This window comes from Emydura macquarii, unplaced genomic scaffold, assembly GCF_026122565.2.
Source record: "Emydura macquarii macquarii isolate MOO-44397 ecotype Brisbane River unplaced genomic scaffold, CSIRO-AGI_Emac_v2 contig_2292, whole genome shotgun sequence".
Lineage (NCBI taxonomy): Eukaryota > Metazoa > Chordata > Testudines > Chelidae > Emydura > Emydura macquarii.
Window position 1 is genome coordinate 2,367,190 of NW_027132429.1, and position 16,435 is coordinate 2,383,624.

General features: G+C 60.2%; 1 protein-coding gene across 7 annotated transcripts; it reads right to left on the bottom strand.

Moving 5' to 3' along the window:
- Nucleotides 1-189: 189 nt before the first annotated feature.
- GTF2F1 (general transcription factor IIF subunit 1) lies at nt 190-16,290 on the bottom strand. 7 transcript variants are annotated; one of them, XM_067560531.1, is made up of 14 exons: nt 16,180-16,247; nt 15,742-15,809; nt 15,123-15,169; nt 14,495-14,567; nt 13,668-13,861; nt 12,945-13,115; nt 12,188-12,366; nt 11,582-11,726; nt 11,221-11,282; nt 10,149-10,268; nt 9,424-9,497; nt 2,965-3,103; nt 2,524-2,650; nt 190-2,118 (listed from the first exon to the last, which is right to left on the bottom strand). In XM_067560531.1, the coding sequence occupies exons 2-14, from the start codon at nt 15,751-15,753 to the stop codon at nt 1,914-1,916; spliced, it is 1,548 nt and encodes a 515-aa protein (XP_067416632.1). In that variant the 5' UTR covers nt 15,754-15,809; nt 16,180-16,247; the 3' UTR covers nt 190-1,913. The 7 variants fall into 7 exon arrangements, with proteins under 7 accessions (XP_067416632.1, XP_067416630.1, XP_067416633.1 ...); XM_067560529.1 differs by having other exon boundaries at nt 11,221-11,285; nt 16,180-16,245; XM_067560532.1 differs by lacking the exon at nt 16,180-16,247 and adding an exon at nt 16,158-16,177 and having other exon boundaries at nt 11,221-11,285.
- Nucleotides 16,291-16,435: the final 145 nt, after the last annotated feature.

The window sequence follows — 16,435 nt, forward strand, 5'->3', positions numbered from 1 at the left end:
CTGACTGGTTCGGTGTTTGCCCCTCGGGCAGGCAGCCGGAAACCACCCGCCCCTTGTCAGCCAGGGCAGGTGGCTCTGAGGGCCAGCTCCTCCCCCCGCACTGCAGGGCCCGCCTGTGATGCAGCCGCTGGGGCAACACGGGCAGGGGACCCACCCTGGGAGCGCTCGCCACGCAGAGCCGGGCTGAAGGAGACGATTAGTCACCAAGCGGATCCCCAGCTCAGCTGGCCTGAACAGCGTGTCCAGAGCCCCCGCCTGTGTCAGCGCCGGGAGGTTTTCATTAGAGCAGAGGAAAAACAACAACCAGCCGCCAGGGCAGGGCCGGGCTGGGGATGATAAATCAGGGCTGGTGGCTCCGAGACTTTTCCACGTTGGATCAGCTCTTAATCCACTGGAAAAACAGCTCAGACAGGCCCGGCCCCGGCCTGCACTCTGCACCTGGGGGACTGGCGGGGAGCACCTGGCAGAGGGAGCGTTAAGGAGCTGCCCCTTCTCGTTAGGCTAACGAGGTCAGCCATGCAGTGCAGGTGGGGGAGCAGCTGGCTGGGGACAGAGGGGCTGTTTTGCCCAGCAGGCACCACCCCGCTGGCACGACTTAGCACTGACTAGAAGCTGTTCTCACTTGTGCAACAAGTTAGCCAGATCTCAGCTGGCTTCCCTGCGGGCAGGTGGCTCCTGCAGTGGGTTTCACCTTGCTGGCCAAGAGGCCAGCGACTCACTTGGGGAGCCGCCTGCCCCCTCCCCCCCCAGCCCGACTGAGGAGGGGGGATTTTGAGAGCAGGAGAACGGGAGTCAGCTGGAAACAGGATGCAGTGTCCCAGCCTGGGCCCTCAGGCTCTGCAGTACATTTTGGCTAGAGGTTGGGGCATCGGGGCCAGCGCCACCCACTCAGCCGGGGCCCGGGGAGGTCAGTACCTGGCCTGGCACATCCCCCCTCCCAGCCTTGATCCTCAGCGTGTGAAGGCCCAGAGCGCGCTAAGAGCCTCATGCCAAGCCAAGGGGCACAGTGCCCGCTTCTCTCGCAGCCAGGGAGGAAGGCAGGGCCGTGGAGGATGCGCCCGGGCACAGCCTCCCCATGCAGCCCCAGAGAGATGCACAGACACGGCCTGGCTGTGCAGGGCGAGAGCTCAGCCCAAGCCGGATGAAGTCAGCCCGGGCCTGGATTCTACACTCAGCTTCACCATAAAAGGTGGCGGTGCTGGGCCAGGCTGGTGCCCACGCGTCCCCCACAGCCGGGGGACGGCCGGCGCGCTGCTGGAATGCTCACCACAGACTGCACCGCAGGGCTGGGGAATTAAGCCCGGCATCTCAGGCATCCCAGAGAGCAGCCGGGGGTGGGGAGATGGACACAGGGCTGCAGCATGGGCTGGACCCAGCCGCTCCGCCCCAGGGCTGGCTGAGCAGCAGGGGCCCTGCCCCCTGCAGGACTCCACACACCAGCGGCGGAGTGTGAAGCCCCGGCCAGGACTGGATGGCAGCGTGTGCCCTCGGCGAGCAATCACCAACCCTGACGCAGCTCACGTAAAAGATACCCCCATTTATTGCAACAAGGGGGCGGGACAGCCGCTGGTCCCGCCTTGGGATGGCATGTGCAGTTTCTGCTCCGAGGGGGTCCCTGGGGGAGGCCCGAGGGGGCACAGGGGCCAGGGCAGGGGAGCACGGCTTCCCCAGGTGCTCTCAAGAGACACGGCTGGCACAGGGCTGACGGGGATATTACCTCCCGCCAGCCTTGTCCCCACCCGCCACGCAGCAACCACCTCGGGCACAGGGATGTGGGGTGTCTCCATGTGCCAGGTCTCCCCACGACTGACACGGGGGCCCAGGGACTCACAGCAGGAAGCTTTTGAACACAGGAAGCAGGATGACCTTTGCCCCCCAGCGGGATGGGGGTGTGGCCCACCCAGGCCCCGCCCTCACTCCTTGAGGAAGAAGTGCATTTTGTCGTTGATCATCTTGCGCTCGGGGTTGAGGCGCTTGAGGATCTGGGCCAGCACGTTGACCGTCTGCTCGCTGCTCAGCCCCGTCTTCTTGGTCTGGAACTTCTTCAGCAGGTCCTTGGTGGTCATAGGCTTGCGGGTCAGGTAGCGCCGCACGGCCTCCTCCGTCAGCTGCACATCACTGCGGGGGCAGAGCGGGGCCTGAGCAGGGGCAGCGGGGGCTGGGCAGCAGCCCGGGAGGCCCTGGGATCGTGGGTGTCGAAGGGGTGCCCGCAGGGGATGGATCCCAGGCAGAGTCGCACGCACCACCCCGCAGGGGCTAGGGATGGCTCCGTCCCCCAATGAGCCGGTCAGTGCCGTGTGTTAGCTCCCCTCCTGCCCCAAAGGCTCTTCCATCTGCCACCTGCCTGTCCAGATACCCCAGGGCCTGCTCCTGGATGGTGGCACCAGCCCCCAACCCTGCCCCCAGCCCGGCACACCGCGGCTTGGCCGATCGGCTTCAATCCCACAGGTTGCAAAGCCCCGCCCACCCCCATGGGATTGGCCAATGGGCCTTGACCCCACAGGCTAAGCCCCGGTCACTCACCCGCTGCTGGGAGTGGACTTGCCCGACTGCGGCTGGGGCGTGGACTTGCCCGAGGTCGTCTGGGGCCCTGAGTCCAATTTCAGCCGCTTGGCTGCCGGGAGGTCACCGGATCCTGCCTGCCGTTTCCCTGCGGCGAGACAGAGCGGCTCAGTGCCCGGCTCAGTGCCCTGCCCAGAACCCCCCCCGCTGCGGGCGAGGTCAGGAACCAGACCACGTGGGGGTCACCGGCAGCCACTGCATGGGGGGACCCTCCTTCTCTGCCTGCACAGCTGGGTCCCTGGGCAGCCCCCCCATGACAGCCAGCTGCTCTGCGGGCTGGGGAACCACAGAGCCACGCTGGCCCCTGCTGGCGTTCGGGACTGTTCCAACATCAGGCCCACCCCACCCAGCCCCAGCCCAGAGGCTGATGCCCCGGCACTGCCCGTCCCACCCAGCCCGTACCTTGCTCCAGCTTGCTGGCTGCGGCTCGCAGGGTGGAGGAAGTGCTGCCTGCATCCACGGTGGGCGTCCCCGGGCGGCTGTTCCCCCGGGAGCTGCTGGCCGACCCCTTCCGCTCCTTCTTGGGGGGAGTCTTCCTCTTCTAGGCGGGGGGGAGGGGAGAAGAGGAGCCGGCGTTGTACCAAAATGCCCCAGCTGTACCCCAGACGCCGAGCCACACCAGGGCATGGTGGGCTGTGAGAGCAACAACCGGGCACCCCGCAACCCACTCGGGCACCCCGCCCTCCCCAGCATCCTCCACACTTTGCAGGCCACCTGCAGGATCCTCGCGCGTCGCGGCTTCGGGGGCATGACAGCACAAAGGCCAGAGGAGAGGACTCGGCTCGGGGTGAAAACCAGGGGGCGGGTGAGTCAGACTGGACTCGTCTCCCCCTGGCTTGGCCAGGGCAGCAGAGTCACTGCCCCCACAACTCCGGAAAGGGCAGGGAGATCCAGGCTGTAGTGGTGGGTCCTCGCCCGAGGGGAGAGCGTCCCACGCTGCTCCCCGGGAAGGGATTCCTCCTCCCCCGCAGCTTCCAAATCTGGGAGCTAACTCCAGTCCCTCTTTCCCGCCTGACTCAAAACCACCAGCCCCACGTGACTGGATGGTAGCGCACTCAGAACAGAGCACCCCCAGCCTGGCAGGGACCCCTCTGGGGCCAGAGGGCAATCGGGGCCTTGGGCTCCACGCTGGGGGACGGCCAGCAGCATGGAGAGACCCATCCCCCCCCGAGAATGCCCCCAGCTCGGCACACGCAGATCTGGGGCAAAGAGGTTACTTAACCCTGTGCGGCAACTGAGGTTCTTTGAGCCGTATCCCCCTACGGGCGCTCCTCAATTCCTTCTCCGCTGCAGAGTCCAGGGCTGAACTCTGGAGCAAAGTGGAGCACCCACAGGGGGACACACCTCGAAGAACCTGAGTTACCGCACGGGGTGAGGAACCTTCTCCTCTTCTCCTCCAAGTAGTGTCCCCGCGGGTGCTCCACTTTAGGAGACTGCAGAGCAGTGCCCCTCGCTGGAAGGACGGGCCTTCGGAGTCGGAGTCCTAAGCGAGCATCTGCTGGTGAGTCTCACACAACAGCGCACCGCTCTGAACATGTTGCTGACACCCAGGTCGCTGCTTTACAAATGTCCGGGATTGGTACATCGTCCAGGAAAGCTACAGAGGTGGGAATCAATCGTGCGGAGCGTGTTCGGGTTCCTGGTGGGAGGTGCAAATCGTGTTGGCGATAGCAAAGGCGAAGACAGTTGGAAATCCATTGTGAAAGTCTTTGTTCAGATATGGCTGATCTCTTCGATCTTGCGGCAAATGAAAGGAATAATTGCGCCTTTCTGGAAGGTTTAGTCTTTTTGAGATAAAGGCAAGCGCCCTTTGAACCTCCAGAGTGTGGAATGTGATTTCCCGTTTAGTTTTCCGGGGTTTAAGGAAAAATGATGGTGTGTGAAATGGCTGATTTAGATGGATTGAGGAAGGTATTTTAGAGAGAAACTTTGTATGTGGTCTCAACATAACTGTCTTTGAAGATTATATGGAGGGATATGCCATCAGAGCCGCTATTCCCCCCACGCTTCAAGTGGACTGATGGCCCCAAGAAAGGCTATCTTCATCAATAGATGTCTGAACAAGCAGGTCACCCTGGGCTCAAAGGGGGGGCGGGTCCAGTGAGGCATCTTAAGACTAGGTAAAGGTCCCACGGTGGAGTGGGATCTCGTACTTCAGGGTAGATTTTTCTGAAAAACCGTTTTGTTATGGGAATCCCGAGCGGCTGTCAGCCTGGTGGTGGAAGGCCATGACAGCGGCGAGCGCACTCTGAACTTGAGGAGATCCTGGACCGTTATAGTTTCAAGATGCAGGCCAGTACCAGTGGCAGGGCGGAGGTTATAGCTGAGGTTTACCTGTTGTCTCACCATGTCTGGCATCTCTACTTTTTGTGCAGGTAAAAATACTGCGTAGGTGCTCTGCTGCTATTTAACAGCATCTCTCGGACATCTTCAGAACAGGTCATTTCCACAGCCTGGAACCACAGAGGAGCCGTGCCTTCGGATGGAGAATCCGGGCTGTCTCCCGAGAGAGGAGATGTGGAACTGGGTGAAGAGTTACTGGTGGGCATACTGCCATAAGTAAGAGATAAGGGAACCATGTTCACCTGGACCATGTTGGGTTATCAGGACGACTCTGGCCCTTTATTTTATGTAGTATTTTGGGTATTAAAGGGATCAGCGGAAAGGCGTATGGCAGATGTGTGTCCCATTTGATAAGGAAGGCATCCCAGAGACCCATGACCCAGGCCCACTCTTGAACAAAATTGTGGGCACTTGCTGTTGTTGGGTGTGGCAAAAAGGTCCAACGGCTGAAGATGGTCTGTCGGATCGCAGTATCCATCTCCACTTGTGGTCCTGTGAGAATTTCCTGCTCAATGGGTCTGCTGTGGGGTTTTGATGAACCAGCAGGTTTGAGGCTGAGCTCTTGAGGTCATGTTGGATGCACCAGTTCCACAATTTCACTGCGGTGGCGCACAGGGAATGCGATCTAGCTCCCCCTTGTTGGGGGATGTAAAACATGCAAGCAACGCTGACCATCAGTATCCTTATGTCCTTGTTTCTGATTAGAGGTAACAAGTGTGAACATCCCTTCCGGGCTGCTCGTAGGTCCAGTAAGTTGATGCACAACATTACCTCTGACAGGGACCACTTGCCCTGTACTGTGTTGTCCTGCTTCCCAGCCCAAAAGGGATGCGTCTTTTGTCAGTATTGGTGATGGTGGTGGGTGGACGAAGGGAACTCCGGCACATTGTGGGGCTTTGTCCACCAGTCCAGGGAGACTGCAATTGGCTTTGAGAGAGATTTGTTTCAGTTGTGCTGGGGCGGAGCCACGCCTGAAGACAACGCATTTGTAGCCTGATGTATTTTCCAGCAAAGTTGGTTGCTGCCATATGCCCTAGTTGTACCATGGAGATCAAATGGACGGGTGGCAAATCTGTGTGTTGATAAGGCAGCTATGGCCTCCACTGCAGTGAAGCAGGCCCCAAGGAACTCTAGATGCTGCACAGACGTTGATCAGGGTTGATTTTTGAGTGTTTATTTGAAGACCTAGTTGAGAAAAAAAGGTCCATAGTCCTCTGCATAGCCAGGACTGCATCATCTCAAGAGGGGGCTTTGAGAAGGCAATTGTCCAAGTGTGGGAATATCATAATTGCTTGTTTGTGGAGGTGCGCCGCCACCACTTCAAGGACTTTTGAGAACATCCTGGGTGCCAGAGAGAGGAAAGTACTTTTTACTGATAGTGATCCGGCCCCAGAACAAATCTGAGGACTCTCCTGTGAGATGGGTATATAGTAACATGGAAATGTGTGTCTTGGAGATTGAGGGCTGAGAATCGATCCCCCTGGTTCAGTGCTGGGATTATTGTTGCTAACGTGACCATCCTGAATTGTTGTAGTTTGACAAACTTATTTTCTCAAACCTGGAATGGGTTTCCACCGACCGCTCTTTTTTGGGATGAGGAAAGAGTTGGAATAAAAGCCTTTCCCTTGTGTTGGAACAGAATTGGTTCTATAGCCCTCAAGCACAGGAGGAGGCTTATTTCTTCCTGTAGGTGCTCATTCGAAAGAGGACCAGGAAAGGGGGATGGATGGGTGAGCGGGAAGGAAGGGGAAAAACTGAATCAAGTATCTGTTGACAATACTTTGCCACACTAGGTAGAATGGGGTCAGAGGGTGGCCAAACTGATGGACATTTTCTGGTGGTCTCAGCACATGGGTCTGGGGGAGGCATCTTGGGGCCTCGACAAAATTTTCAAAACTGCTGTTTTGAGGGGGGTTGGTGAGATGTGGACGACTGTGTTGGGGGCAGTCTACATTTGGGAGGTCTCTGTCATTTCGGGGTCGTAGTGTCGTTGAGGTGGTGGAAATGCAGGGGTTCGAGATCTCGGGGTAGCATGGTATCTGTTCTGTCTTCTCCTTTGAACTGGTGGGTAGATACCTAATGATCTCAGAGTATCTCTTGCATCCTTTAGGGAGTGGAAATATTCATCAGTCCGGTCGGAGAATAACTTGGAGCCTTCGAAGGGAAGATCCTCCACTGTAGCTTGCATATCCTTCGGGAATCCCGCAAGATGTAGACACGACGCCCGCCTCATGACCACTGCTGTTGCCATGGAGCGAGAAGCTGCGTCTGCCGCATCTGCAGCCACTTGCAAGGCCGTCCTTGCCAGCAGTTGGCCCTCCGTCACGATTGCCTGGAATTGTTCTCTTTTGTCCTCCGGGAGGTATTCAATGAATGCATTCAATTTTGAGTAATTCGCATAATCGTATCTTGACATGAGTGCCGCGTAATTGGCAATTCTAAATTGGAGAGCTGCTGAGGAGTACACTTTGCGTCCGAACAAATCTAGACTCTTCCACTCTTTGTCATACGGGGTGGTCAGATGATGTCTCTCCCTTTCGTTCGCTGCGTAGACCACCATTGAATTCGGTGTGGGGTGCGAAAATAAAAAGTCCGTGTCCTTTGAGGGGATACGATACCTCTTGTCAGCCCTCTTACAGGTGGGAGGTATTGAGGCTGGAGTTTGCCAGACCACTTTAGCTGGGTCTAAGAGGGCCTTATTTATAGGCAGCCCAATCTTGGTTGACGAAGTCTGCAGTATACCGAACAAAGGGCACGGCGACTCTTCCTCTAGCGGGATTTGGAGAGTGTGCGCTATCCGTCTGAACAGCGGCTGGAGTTGTTGGAAGTCATCAGCCGATCTTGGCGGGGGAGGCACGGCTGCTTTGCCCGCTAAGGATGAGGATATATTGGCTGCAGGCGTAGCCTTCTGCTCTACCTGCTCCTTCCGCTCCTTGAAAGATTCTCCTTCAGGCTCAGGTCTAGATACTGAAGACGACGGGGAACACCTCGGTCTCTCCCTCAGGCTATTGGGTGGCTTGGGAAACTGTTGTGCATAAGCGGCCCATGGATTCCAGTAGAGCCATTGTGGGGGCACAGCCATGGAGGGGGGCATCCATGGGTGTCCATGCCGAGGTCTTGGGTCACCTCTGGGCTTCTGGTGCCTAGGGCGAGCACAAGGCTCAAGTTGCGCAGCACCTTGCTGCCAAGGGGGACTGTGCGGAGGCACAGAATAAACATCGTCTTCCTCCTCGTCTTCACCAGAGAAGGGGGAGGCCGCCCTGGAGCGGGTGGGTCTCGTGTGCATGGCCGGTGATGAGGCGTGTACGGCAGCAATCCCGGGATGGAGCCGTGGAGACTCTGGCGTCTCAGAGACCGATAGGTTTTTTGGGAATCTAAACTCCTGTGGGCCCGGCGTCTTCGACAAAACTGCCTCCCGTGCTGCCGGTGCCGTTCTGCATCCTGCTGAATGCTCCGCAGGTGGCGCCAAAGGTGCCGAGGTCTCCTGTGCCGTGTGTCTGGGTGCTGCGGCCGGTACAGTCTTTGAGGCTTCGGGCTTTTCCTTGTCTCTGTCATCTGACGGTGCCATCTCGTCCAGTCCGGTCCTCTTGGGGTCGTGGGACTCACCGGCAGTGACAGTACCAGAGACCCCAGGGGCGTCATAGGTACTCAGTCTTACACCTCTCAGTGCTGAAGCTCCTGATCTCACAGGGGACCTCTTTCTTTTCCATTGCTCCTTGGTGGGCGAACTTGGGGCTCGCTTCTTAGTGTCTTTTCGTGAGGAATCGGTTGATTTCCTTTCCGTGGCCCGCGGGGAACGTGAAGCAGCTGATTTCGACACCGATGACCACCGCTGTCCAGGGCGGGTCCCGGGACCCGGGTCTGAGGCTGGTCGCAGCGAGCTCTCCATTGTCAGGAGTGTTAGCTCCAGGTCACGGGCTTTCCGAGTGCGTGCCTTAACGTTAAGGCCACGTGTGGACTTCTGGGACACGTGTGCCTCTCCCAAGCAGCGGAGGCAATGGAGGTGCCCGTCGCTGCTGGGGATAGCCTCCTGGCAGGAGAGGCACCGTTTGAATCCGGGGGATCCGGCCATCACCCCCGTACAGTGATCAACCTAGGGGGGTAATGACAAGGAAAGGAAAAACGTTGTTTTTTAAAGAAAGAAAGAAAAGGGGGTGGGGGGTGAGATCGGAATGCCTGACTGATTTCAGTGGGAACAAACACTCTCACTACGAAGTGACAAGCACTGCTGGGGACTCCGTCTCAGGCCAAGGGCGGTTGAGAAGGAACCAAGGGCAGTCTGGCCACCCAGCGCTACATGCGCGAGATGGGGGGAGCACAGGTGCAGCCCAAGCGGGCCCTGCTACGGAAATCTGTGACCCTAGCCACAGGGACGGAAGCACGCTGAAAGTGGAGCACCCAGAGGGACACTGCTCAAAGAAGAACTAAAGGTTTCGGATCCTGCCAAGGCCCCAACGTCCAGAGTCCCCCAAACGGGCAACCCAGCCAGCCCCCCCAAAGGACACTGGTTGGGGTTACCGCCATGAAGAGTGCTGAGGATGCTTCGCTGTCGATGTCGCTCTCCTCGGATGTCTCCGACTCATCACTGCTGTCTGCAACACACCGTGTGGGCGGGGTCAGAGTGAGCCCCTCCCATTTCAATCACCTGTCAATCTCCAGCCCCTTGCAGGAGCTGGAGGTCAGAGCTCCCTCTCTGCCCTCCCATGGCCCTGGCTCCAGCCACCGCAGGGCTCCTCACTCAGCACAAAGGGAGCCTATTTCTAGGCCAGCCAGAGACCTGAGCCAGCAGCCTGGGCTGTGAAGTGGGGAGATGTACCAGGCGCAGCGCACCCTAGCCGGGGAGTTCCCCCGCCGTTGGGCCGGCTGACACTGCATCAGCATGGGGGAGGGATGTGGGGCAGCAAAGGGAGGAATCCCGCCCCCCTGCAGCTCCCTTTGGAAGAGGAGGCTGAAGGAGGAGGGTTTCTGTAGCACCTTCCAAGGATCTCAGAGCGTTCATAGCCACCCCCGCAGGGCGCTCAGTGCCAGCCCTGACTGAGGGGAGGGAAAGTGACCAAGGGGTTTGAGTGACTCAGTGGTAGTTAGGGGAAGAACCCAGGAGTCCTAGTCTCCCCTCCCCCCGCTCTAACCCAGTGCTGGACGTGGTTTGATGACCTGACCCACTTTCGGGAAGCAGCACCGAGACCATGACCCTTGACCCCCCCGGGGCACAGCCCCCCTCCCTTCCTCCTGGACGCACTCACCCTTTTTCTTCTTCTTCTCCTGAGGGGTGGGGGCCTTCTTCTCCTCTTCCTCCTCCTCCTTCTCCTCGGCAGGCTTCTCCTCCTCGCTCTCCTCGCTGCTTTCGCTTGCCTCGTCAATCCCTGGGGAGGCAGCCGACAGTGGCTCAGAGGGGCAGGAAGGAGCCGCTCTGCGGTCGAGCCCAGCTCACAGGGTGGGTTGCGGCAGGCCCACGGGACCTTAGCCCGCTGCCTACGTGCCTCAGCAATCTCCTGGAGAAAGGGCTTCCCCGATTCGATGCCCACGGAGGAGCAGTGAGTCCCCCCCACTGCTTTCCCTGTTCTTACCCTGCAGCTCCTTCCCTAGCACGGAAGAGCTCAGCACCGACCAGCCCTGCCACAAACGCTCCCTAAGCCAGGTTGGGAGCAAGGCGCTGGTGAGGTGAGGGGGTGGGAACCGGGCATCAGAAGTCCTGTGGTGGGGCTGGGATGACAGCAGCATGCCAGGGGTGCGTCTCCCCGTCTGGCAGATAGCCACAAAAGGCCTCAAGCCTAGACCTGGCCTGGCCACGGCCCCAGCCCTCCCACTTGGATACCAACAAATTTCAGCCTAAACTAAAACCTTTCCATTTGGAAGTGCCGCCGCAGGGAGTTCAGTGGCCACACGCTCCCAGCCTCTCTAGGTCATCAGAGGACTTCTCCCACAATGCACCGCAGCCTCCTCTTTGGCGAGGGGAGGTGGTACGTTAGGTCAGTCCCTCGCCATGGGGCGAGGTGGGGGACGGAGTCCAGCTGGGAACTCAGCCCCCAGAGAACGGGGGTAACCGAAGCACAGCCCCCACGAGGCACCGGGTCGCCACAGCCACAGCCACAGCCACCTGCTGCAGGTTCTATTAAACCCACCAGACTTCGCCTTGGAAAACGGAGGCTCTTTGCCAAACGTCGCCAAAAACCCAATACTCCACTGAAAAACAGCCTCCACGGAGAAGTGTCAACCAGCTGCGGTTGCCATGGCACCGAGCACCCTGCTGAACTCCGACAGGCGGCGCTGCTGCCCCTGGGCGGCGCCAACCGGGGCCCTGTATCTGCCACGTACCTTTGGGACCGTCCTCTTCCTTCGTCACCTTGGGCTTCCCCACTGCCACCTCCTCCTGCGAACTGCTGCAAGAGAGGAAAGCCCCGGCCCGGGGAAGCCTGAGTTGACGGGACACAGCCTGGCACAAAGGGGGGCAGGGGAGGAGCCGCCCGCCGTGAAGCGTGGGCAGTGCCCGCGACTGACTGCAGAGCACAGCAGAGATCTACGCTCCCTGCCTAGCTGGGGAACAGTCCGTCCCGTTTAACGGGCACGAGCTTAAAGGACAATCAGCCCCAGGTGAGACGCCCAGTGGAACGGAGCCAGGCACCTGTCCCAGCTGGCAGGGGCGGAACAGGCCCGGCCCCAAAGGCCCCACCCTCACCTGGAGCCATCCGACATGTAATCCACTTCCTGCCCCTCGAAGTCCCCATCATCGCTATCCTCAAAGGCCTCGTCGTCCGAGCCCTTCTTCTTCTTCTTCTTCTTGGTCAGTGGGGTTTTCTTCTTGGGCTTGGCCACCTTCTCCCCTGCAGCATTATGGGAAATAGCCCCCGGCTGGCTCAGTGGCATGGCAAGAGCTGGTGGGGGGAGGAGACAGCCCTGGGGCTGTGCTGGGATCACAGCCACGCCAGTTACTGAACCAGCACCCACAGCCTCAGCGGGGGGCGGCCTAGAACCTGGGCTCTACGTGGGGACAGGCTGCAGGCTCTCATGGGGGGGCAGTGCCATGCTTTAAAGGCATGGGGCCACACGACGGACGCACAGAAATAACTGGGGCTGTGTGGGGCTCCGGGTACAGGGGAGGGCAGGGCTCACGTCACAGGCCTAGGCAGCCAGGACGCAGGGCTGCCTGTCCACTCTTTCCATACAAGAGCGTGAGAAAGGGCTCAGCATGGGCTGAAGGCCCAGGGCAGGGTTGGCTCAGTGACCTCAGGGGCTGCTGGTCCCGGGGCAGCAGGGCTGGCTCAGCCCCCGGCGGGCCCCTCACCGTCGGCATCACTCAGCTCGCTCTCGTCCGAGCTCATCTCCAGGTCGTCCTCCAGGTCGTGGATCTTCAGCTCGCTGCTCTTCTTCTTGGTCTTCTTCTCCTTCTCCTCCTCCTCCTCATCCTGGTCCTTCAGCCGCCGCTGCTGCATGATGCTGAAGTGGTTGAGGACCTTGTTCCGCCTGGGCAGGAGAAGGCGGGGGGTGAGGACATGAGGCTGCCTTCGCCGTGACGGGGTGGAAGCCTGGCCCTACGGGGCTGCTGCTGGGATTGCCAAGGGGGGTGGGCCGGGAGAAGGGACCCCCCCCAAACCAGTATGATCCACAGAGCAGACCCCAGCACTGAACTCCACGCCCCCTGGAAGAGGGCCGGAGAAGGCCTCCAGTAGCGGCTGGGCTGGGCCCATGCCAGTCACTAGGTCAACCTCCCGGTGATGCAGGGGGGGCTCCCCACCCCATTATGCCACGCAGGCCTCAGGGACCCCAGCTGCAGTGCAAGGCCTTATCCAGACACTGCACCCCCATCCTCTCCTCCAGCTCCGAGCTGCCAGGAGCTTGGACCCTCCTGTGTCAGCCAATCCCTGGAACCGTCCCTCTTTGGGTCTAGTGGTTAGAGCAGGGGGCTGGCAGCCAGGATTCCTGGGTTCTATTCCCCACGTAGGAAGGGGAGTGTGGTCTAGTGGTTAGAGAGCCGGGTGCCAGGACTCCTGGGTTCTGCTCTTGGTGGCGACAAGGCAGCGGCAGCCCGTGCCCTCACTCACCGCTCCCACTCCTCCTCCGCCTCCTCGGCCGTCAGGGTGCGGTGCTTGGCCACAGGGGTGAAGTTGTACCAGTTGCTGACGGGGAAGGCCTCGAAGGCGCCGTCAGGGCACTGCGTGAAAATGTAGTAGGAGGCGTTCTCAGTCACGCCGCCCTTCTTCACCCCTTTGAACCTGGGCACAAGAGAAAGGAAGAGCAGGATTCAGGGGGGCACATGGGTCTGTGCCAATGGACTAGCACTTGGGGTTGGATGCCAAGACTCCTGGGTTCTAGTCCCAGCTCTGGGAAAGGAGCCGAGACTAGTGGTTAAAACAAGGGGGCTGGGGAGGCAGGACTCTTCGGCTCCCCACTCCTGGCTCTGCGAGGGAGTGAGGTCTAGTGGTTATAATGGGGACACAGCAACCTAGGATTCCTGGGTTCTTCCACTGACCCATGGCATGACACTGGACAGTCCCACGCTCTAACCCTCCCTCTCCAAAAGAAGATGCCGGGGGGCAGGCCAGGGTGAACGTTACTGGGGAAGGATGATTTCAGCACAGACTAGCGACTCCCTCCCCATCCCCTGCCACCACCCAGCACAGCGCTCTGCCCCCCAGGGGTGGCTGCTTCAGAGCAGAGGACGAGTCTGGCCAACCCAGCTGGGTCTTGCAGCGCAGGCCGTAGAGGCTCGTGGGTTTGGACCCAAGGGTCGCCAGCCGACGGGGCGCGATGTGACCCCCACTCACTTGCGCCCAGCTTTGCCGTTGACCTTGAGAACCCAGGGCTGGTCCTCGGGCTTGAACTCCCGTATGATGATGCCGTACTTCTTGCGGCGCGCCTCCTCGCGCAGCTTGCGATTGAACTCGCTGCCGGCCCCCGACTCCGGCATCTCCTCTTCCTGGTAGATCTTCTTGTTGCTGAGATCTCGCTCCATTTTCGCCTGGGGGAGGGAACGAAGGAAACTGTCACCTCCCCATCCCCGGTGGGAGACAAAAATCACCCTGCTTGGTCCCCTCGCTGCCGCTGGCCCGCCAGTGCTGCATGGCAGTACCCCACTCAGCACCCTGTGGTGCGTGGCTAGCGTGCGCTAGCACTCACAGCGCACGGGGTGCGACAGCAAGGGCTGGACAGGGACCCAGCCCACAGCTCTGCCCAAAAACTCCACAGTGACCGCTGGGCTTCAGGGCTGAAACCAAGACACTGCCCGGGACCCTGCGCCAGGGGCACGGAGACAGGCCTCGCCTTCCTCTGCAGCGTCAGGAATCAATCAATGCAGGAAGCGGGGTCAGAGGGCCCCGATGCGTTCCCCAGCGTGGCCAGGAGAGCAACAGGCCTCCCTGGGGTCCAATGCATTATGGGGGATGCTGTGCCCGGTATTTTAGCCCTGCTGGCAGGCCCCGGTGCCAGATGCAGTCACAGCTGCACACCCATCCGAGTCCAGCACCCCGCTCGAGCAGCCCGGCCGTCAGTGCAGAGAAAGCTCCGGCACCTGGAAGGGCCTCCAAGCGGCAGTCAGGCTTTCCTTGCCGTGTGCTGGGCAGGGCTGGGGAGCACGGCCCCGGCAGCCCCCTACCTGGTGCCAGGTGGCGAAGTTGACCTTGTCAGCGGCGTTGAAGGCCATGATGTTGTACTTCTTGGGCGTGTTTCTGCAGCAAGAAGAGGGGCAAACACCTGAGCGGCCAGAGACTGTACGTGCAATAGGAGCCAGCGGTTTATAGGATACAACAGGCAGCGCGGTCCAGTGGATAGGGCAAGGGACTGGTTCTATTCCCAGCTTTGCCCTACTGGGAGACCTTAGGCAAACCACATTCCCTCTCAGTGCCTCAGTTTCCCATCTCACCCTTTGTCTACTTAGACTGGGAGCTCTTCAGGGCAGGCACCTTGCAGGTCTGGGACGAAGGTCCCTGATCTCGTTTGGGAGATGTACCATAATACAGGTGGCCTGAGACTCAGCAGTAAATACATTGTTTAGAAGATCAAACAAAACAGAGGCTGGACAGCTGGGGAGATAGGCTGAGATCTACAACTTGGTTCATCTGTTGTCAGATAACCCGAGTTTGATTTGACCTCATCTGCACTCTCCTCAACAGCCCAGTAACTCTGGCATCTTAAACTTTGGCTTTTATATTTTCCCCAGGGAGATAAACTTTGAGCAAGGGGCCACGCAAGCAGAGCACTGGGAAATCAAAGAGAGGACTCACTTGGGCACCCGCACCACATACTCTGTAACCGACTGGCTACTCGTGCCCTGAGGAGAGAACAAAGATTGAGGTTTCATTTCAGAGGTGTACATTAGCACACAGAGGGCTAGTTAGAGACCCCATCCCATACAGCAGCTGGGGGACACTCAATGAAATTAAGAGGCAACAAGCTTAACATGGATAAAAGGAAATACATTCCTCGTGTTAATCTGCGGAACTCACCACTGCAGGGGATTATGGAGGCAAACACCCAGCTCCTCAAAGGTATTTAGGCTCCTCACTTCACACAAAAACAATGGAAGCGAGGAGCTGGATCAAAGACACTTGTTTAAAACAGACAGGAGACGGTCGCTCACAAGACTAGCTGCCATGTTTGCGGGGGGAAAATGGACAAGGGCTCTGTGTCTTCGGGGCATCAGCTGGGGTCAGGAAGAAATGCTCAGGTAACAGTTGATGAAAGGTTAGCAGCTTCCTCCGAGGCCCCGGGGACAAGTCGTCTGGCGACTGGACACCGGACCGGACGGGCATATCGGCCCAGGCCAAAGCGGCAGCACCTACCCCCCACACCAGGGCCTCGGAGGGCTCCGGGCGTGGGAAACTGAGGAACCCGCGCACTCACCAGGGAGGTCATCTCTGCAGGGACGGGGCCAGAGTCCAGCCGGTCCCGCGGGGCGTCCAGCAGCGGGTCTGGGAGAGACAAACAGCCAGTGAGCGCGTCCAGGGGGAGCAGAGCCGGCGCGGGCGGGGAGCGGGGCGGGGGAGCCAGAGGCGAGACCCCCCCGAACAGGGCTGGGCCAGGGGCTCGTGGGCCCGGCTCTGCGCCCCCCCCGACAGGCGCATCACCCCCCGGGGGGGGCCCTTCTCTCCAGGCCCCAAGAGACCTCACCTGGACGCAGGAGCCTGCAATGAAACCCGCCCCCTTCAACCGGCCCCCCCCGCCCCACGGCCCCCTCCTCCCCGCCCCGCCCCGCCGCCTGGCACCCCGTGGGGATCCCCTTCCCCCCCCCGGGGGACCCTCGCCCCCCCGCACCTCACCGGCTCTCACCCCCTCCCCCACCTGCCGCGCACGCGCCGCAGCCTCCAGCCCCGACTCGCCTCCGATGCGCCGCAGACAATGGCCGCCCCGGCCTCTGGCCCCGCCCACCCGCCGGCTGCTCACTGCGCAGGAGCGGAAGCCACCAGGAGCCTCCTGGCAACGGAAGTAGGCCCGCCCCTGGTGGTTGCCATGGGAACCTGCACGGGGTGTGGGGGAGACGAAAGGGGGGGGGGTTGAAGGGCCCCCTCGCCCCAGGGGGGGGGGGAGGGGTGGCTGC